The 6,352-nt window shown below is 34.1% G+C and overlaps 1 protein-coding gene across 1 annotated transcript; it reads left to right on the top strand.

Moving 5' to 3' along the window:
- Positions 1-2,264: 2,264 nt before the first annotated feature.
- LOC130973765 (protein BPS1, chloroplastic-like) lies at positions 2,265-5,093 on the top strand. The gene is made up of 2 exons (XM_057898417.1): positions 2,265-2,503; positions 3,615-5,093. Exon 2 carries the CDS (start codon positions 3,627-3,629, stop codon positions 4,683-4,685), a length of 1,059 nt encoding a protein of 352 aa, XP_057754400.1. The 5' UTR covers positions 2,265-2,503; positions 3,615-3,626; the 3' UTR covers positions 4,686-5,093.
- Positions 5,094-6,352: the final 1,259 nt, after the last annotated feature.

Below are 6,352 nucleotides of genomic sequence, written 5' to 3'. Positions count from 1 at the left end.
CATAGTATTTTTTATTAAAAAAAATTGATGGAATTTATTTAATTAAAAACCCTAATTTAAAAAGCCAGAATTATTGTCAATATTATACATTATACATGCTTATAAAAGCTATATATTGTGTAATTATGCATCATATGTGAATCAGTCATCAAGGGAGATGACACTTTTTCTTAATACAAAATTGAGAAGATAGCATGACGTGTGGGGTGTGGTACCAGCGGCGGTTCTTGACATACATATTGGTAAAAAAGGTTGCATGGCTTTCTAATGAGTTCTTCTTGTGATGTGTGAATTGTCCCATTTATGGGAAAAAGGGTTTGGTATTCGATACCTAATTCAGTTCAGTGCCAGATGGTAACGGTTATCTTTTAAGTCATTCCAAGCTGAGAAACATAGTGTATATATTAGGCTTGGCTTAAATTAATGCTGCAAATTAAGGTTACAATTATATATATTCTTCTCATTTCACACGCCTTTGCTTAGGAAAACTGATAAGGAGACAAACTTAGGAACTTGGGCAAGGATAATTTGGGAAAAAAAAAAAACATACTATACCCAGTTTGGTAAAGGGATCCTTTATGTTTTTGTGGACAAAGGTAGCTTGGTGACAATGATAAATGTTCCCCGGAAACAAAAAGTAACAGCTTTACTAGGGAAAAGAGCATGTGTTTCAACTAACTATATGTTTTAGAATACTAAGTCGGTGTTTGAAAAAAAAATCAAAACTAAATTAAATTTTTGTATTATATTTGATATAAAATATGTAGAATTGAGTTATATTTTAATATTTTATTATATTAAAGAAGAAAAATAGAATTAAATTTAAATTTTAAAAATTAAATAAAAATAATTTTAAAAATAAATATTATTAAAATTTTAGTCTATTTTAAAAAATTTCAATTTTTTTATATTTTTATATTTTAAAAATATTAAAAAAATTAAAATTTTATATTAAAAATAAATTTTAATTTTAATATAAAATTATTAAACACAATACTAAATTTCAGATTCAATTAGAACTCCAGACGCTACCTAACAAATGTGTACAGAAAGCCACGGATTATGCTTGTTGAATATGAAACTTTGTGTATCCCAATGGGGGTTGAATGTAACATGTGAACATATTGTTACATCATACCTAGTTCCAAAACCATTATTTAGGACAAACGATATTCTCTAGTATATTTAATTTTGGGAAACTATAATTTCGGTGCTCTAAATGGAAATCAAAATAGAAAAAGTATTTCATTTATATTTTTGCCTTAACATTTATGTGTTTTTCTTTTTTTTTTGGTCGATGGATTGGACAACCCCCAATCCTAGATTACACACTCACACACATATGAAATCCCCTTTTTTGTCAAATTTGCACTAGATGAGGCTCGAACCTGAGACCTCTTAGTAAAGAAGGGGAATATATGCCACTTGAGCTAAGGCTCATTGGCTTTATGTTTTTCTTTTAAAAAGTGTTTATTGAAAAAGTGATGGGCCTGGGCCAGTCCATGCAACCTGGAGCGGGTCCCAGTTTCTGGCGTTACTTCAACGGCTTTTCTCATTGCAGAACGGAGAGGAAGCTGTCAATCAGTTACAGCCGTTCGATAAACTTTAGGAAGAGAAACTAAAACCGTCCGATTTGGTGCCGATCGCGAGGAATATTCTTTTGAAGATAAGTTTGCCGCGGCCATGATTCGGCCGACAGCTCTCCCATCCCCGCCGGGTCGCGACACTTAACATTTTTTTAAATAAAAAAAATAATAAAATACGACTAAAAATATTATAATATATGCTCTTCAAGATGATTACTAAAAGAAAATGCCAATTTTAAGGGAAAAAACAAGCTTAAAACGTGTTTCATTAAAACAATTAGCGTCTGCTTATTGGGACTTTTCATTTTATATTTTTTAAGTATTAATATAATTTATTAAACAAAATCATATATAAAATACAATAAATGCAAAAACTGATATAATTTAGTCATTAAAGAGTGCATAAAAATTTAATTTAAAGAGACTAACTTCAATTACTATTAATCAACGATTAATCTTATCTAATCATATCTTTACATTTAGTGAATAAATTATAAGAACTACTTGTTAGCGTTGAATATTTGGTAGTTTTTGCTTTAAAAAAAGAAAAAGAAAAAACAATGGACTGCAAAAAAGAAAAAAAAAAACAATGGACGGCATCCAAAACTAAATAAATAAAATATAATAAAGGTAAACAACGGCTAAGTGGCTAACCCACTAAATAATAATAAAATGAAACAACGGGAACAGCAATTTGCTCATCACGTACCAATAAAATAAAGACACGTTTCAATCCTTCACGAATTCAAAGACTTAGCCAGGGTAATGTTATCACAGCATCTCCCTCACCAGCTACCTCACAAAGTTAAGCCTCAAGTCTCAACTTTTCCCAATTCAGAGACTCTATATGCAAAACACCAAAACGAAACCCTAAGTCAACTTTTTATCGATCTCGATCGATTCGATTCTTCTTCAAGGTCCCTTCTTTCACTCCTTCATTCTCTCGATTTTTTCCTTTTCGGATAATTTCTGCGTTTTTTCTTGACGGAAATTCAACAGAATTATGTTTGATTTTTTACAATTTTATTTTGGTTGTCTTTTGTGGAAAATCTGAAGATTGGTGAAGTCTTTAGTTTCGATTTATTCTGTAGATTAAGGATCTAACGTATTTTATGAGGTTTACATCTTTTTTATTTTTTGAAGTTCGCGGGAAAATGGAAATAATTTTTCCTTGAATCATTTTTGTATGATGATTTGGTGTTTGCTTTTTCTGTTGATAGGGTCCAGATGAGGGGATGATAGATGGTAGATTTTTGCTAGTTTTTTTCATTTTTAGGGATTTTCAGTTGTAAGTAGTGATGTAGGAAAATGGAAGGATTTGGAGGAGAAAGACTTCGATTGGTTTTGGGTTATTCTGTCCTCCACCCCCCTCCCCCTTCTCTCTCAAAACCACAAATTCTTTTTAATGATTGTATTTTAATTTTCATTTATAGGGAAGGATTTTAGCCAATTGGCTGTTAGTTTCTTATTCCCATATGGATATAAAGAAGATGATGAGAATATTTTTCTGATATTGGAATTTCTGGTTTTCCAGTTATGGGTACTTTTGGTGTTAGATTCTACTTACTATATGCAGCCTGCAGGTTATTTAAGATAAATTGGTCAAAGTTTTCTAATAGCATGATACAGCTTGATTTCAGAAAGAGAACTAAATGTTTATTGTCACAACAAAATAATTAGATTGAGGAAGGAGAGGATAAATGGTATTGGGAGTTAGTTATTTGAGAATTGAGATTAACTATGTCAGGATTATAAGAATGAAGGAATTGGGAGTTAGTTATCTGCATTTCTGCCTTCATCCAAATTTTTTATTTTATATTTTATCTTGGAGAAACATGCTATTGTAAAAGGTGTAGTTATTATGAGATATTAGTGCACGAATGACTACTAATTGTGTTATTTGTGATGTTTTGCTACCTAAAATTTTCATTTGATATGCGTTGCTTGTCTGCTCGATATTTTGAAATTGTATTGTCGTTCTTCTTCAATGTTGTATCTTACTTCGTAATTTGTAATCTTGCTCCACAGTAAAACATCTAAATGAGCCGTCCCCAGGAACCACACAGACCATTCTTTCCTTTTGGAAATCCTTTCCGGATGATATCACCTAAAGGATCTGTCTTGTCTCCTCAACTTCTGGCAGTATTACATGCCTTTGAGGTAACGCTGGGAGAAAGGCTGAAAAAGCTTATGCCCAAAAGCAATGATGAGATCCTCAGTTTATCTTGGATGACTTTGGCTATGCAAATGCTTAGTGAGACTCATAATGATATTAAAACCCTCATAGCAGATCTTGATCTTCCTGTTCATGATTGGGATGAAAAATGGATAGACGTGTACTTGGACATCAGTGTAAAATTGCTAGATATATGCATTGCATTTAGTTCTGAGTTATCACGTCTGAACCAGGGTAATCTTTTACTTCAATGTGCATTGCATAAATTGAATTCTTCCTCTTCAAAGCAGTTTGCCCGAGCTCAATCTTCACTTGATGGTTGGAAGAAGCATATTGATTCTAGGAACCCTAGGATTGAAAAATGTGATGGAATCTTGGATAATCTTGTCGGGTCACTTGATCTGCCAAAGGTCAAAAAGTCTCCCAAGGGGAAGGTTTTGATGCAAGCTATGTATGGAGTAAAGGTGCAGACAGTATTTGTATGTAGTGTGTTTGCAGCAGCTTTTTCAGGCTCTACCAAGAAGTTGATAGATTTGGATGTGGCTGAAATATATACATGGGCTCCAGAATTTAAAAGTTTGCAAAATCTTGTAAATGAGGAAGTTAGAGTTAGATTTTCTAGTGGGCGATTTACTGTGTTGAAGGAGTTGGAAGCAGTTGATTCTGCTGTTAAGGAATTATACCCTATTATCCCTGATGTGGTCGACCCCATTGAGACAGAATTGGATCTGAAGACTGTTGAGCAATTAGGCAGAGCGACGGAGAAGCTTTCAGAAGGATTAGATCTTCTTGCAAAAGGAGTGGATGGCTTTTTCCAAGTGGTCTTGAGTGGTCGTGATGCCTTACTATCTAATCTTAGATCAGGTGGAACTGTCTATGATCGTGGCTCCGGGGGTAATATAGGTGTGCAAGCAGTCAATTGAATGTCTTGCAGCCTGACCCTGGTACATACTAAAGCATATAGGTACTTGTTTTTCCATTTTATGATTGATGTTTTTCAATCTTGTTTGGCTTATTATGGTGTCCAAGTTAGCACGAGTAATAGGTTATATGGTTGTTCTATGGTGCTAAAATGTATATGTCTATTGCTATGTGTAATTGCATACAATAATATATATATATAAGAAAGTTGTATTGTGCCCAGAGATGTTTATTCCTGTGTGATCTGGCAAATCATTGTAGTCATCAGCTCATGAAATCTCTGGCTATCCATTTCCCTACTGGCAGCAAGTGTCCTCTTATGAGTTGTGACGTGGTTTGTGCTTATGTTACTCATATAGCATGCTATTATACATTTATTATGTTATTTTTTGTTGGTGAGCTTGCATTTACATCTGGGATTTTTTGCCTGAAAGTTGATTAACATTTTTATTAGGGCATTGTAGTTCTTTTGTTGTTTCATAGACTGTGGACTTTTGGTATGTGTGTGTATATCACCCTGAAGCAGTTTTGATTGAATATCATAGAATGGAACACGTGTATATCGCTTACTTTTTTGGATGATATGTGATCTGACACTGAATCTTAATTAACAGTTGCATCTTGGCTGTATCCAAGTGCCACAGCTTTTTATCTCCTCACATCTCAGCTCACAGAATTACTCAACGGTATGCTTTGGTTAATGGGAGATTAGAAGAAGCACTTGCAGCCTGGCTGCTCTTGTTGAGATCTGTGAAAACTGAGTTGCTGTTGAGATCTGAAAGCTGAGAAATGAGTTTTTGGTAGGAGAGCATCTATATCTCTCTCTGATCTGAGCCGATTATTCACTTGGGCTCAGTTGGCAGTCCAGAGAGAAGCTCTATGCCCCTCGTTTTCTGTCTTGCATCGCAACCCCTCTGTTTTATGTGGTTCATTAACCCCCCTTAATATGAGGCGGTAAAGAAAATTTTGAAGGAATAGTTGGGGAAGACCACATTCCTGAGCTGAGATGAGATGGTTACACAAGGTACCTTGAAGGGATCAGAGATGGAAACACACCACCTGAGAGTCCTCTTCCATATTCTAACTTGAGCATAGCTCAAAGAAGAGCTGTGTCTTGAAGGGGGCGTGGTTTTGGGAACACATTTACTATCAATTTTACCATGAAATATATCAAGAAACTCGCCGAATATTGATTAAAACCGACACTTCGCACGTGGGGTTTGAACAAATGTTTCCTCAATTTAGTTTACTTTGTGCTCACATTTTTAAGCGGCCAGACGCAACACCACACTCCATAGAACTTCCTTAAACTCTAGAGAGTACTTCATGTTCAAAAAAAGAACTCTTAACGAGTACTATGAAAGGAAGAGAAGTTTTATTGAAGGTTGAAAGGGGAAAAAGTGGGTTTTTCTTTCTTTAAATATAAAACAAATAAATGGTTGCAATAATATTAGTTTGCAAATAAATTCAGTTTTCGTCTATGGGTGGTTCTTAACACACTTATATCAGGGATGTAAAACGGGCTAGCCTGCCCTTCCCAGTGAGATGGTTCCCAATTCTTTTTCCATTTTGTCTATTGGCGGGATAAGTCCGTCAATTATCTTTTATTATTATTATTATTATTATTATTATTAAAGTCTTTATAATTTTAAATATGTAATAAACATAT

Source organism: Arachis stenosperma, chromosome 4 (genome assembly GCF_014773155.1).
Source record: "Arachis stenosperma cultivar V10309 chromosome 4, arast.V10309.gnm1.PFL2, whole genome shotgun sequence".
Classification (NCBI taxonomy): domain Eukaryota; kingdom Viridiplantae; phylum Streptophyta; class Magnoliopsida; order Fabales; family Fabaceae; genus Arachis; species Arachis stenosperma.
Note: the sequence above shows the minus strand (reverse complement) of the source record. Positions and strands in the feature narration are given on the sequence as shown.

Bases quoted from the DNA above. Each gene is read 5' to 3' on its own strand.
- LOC130973765 (XM_057898417.1), top strand. From the start codon at position 3,627: ATGAGCCGTCCCCAGGAACCACACAGACCATTCTTTCCTTTTGGAAAT.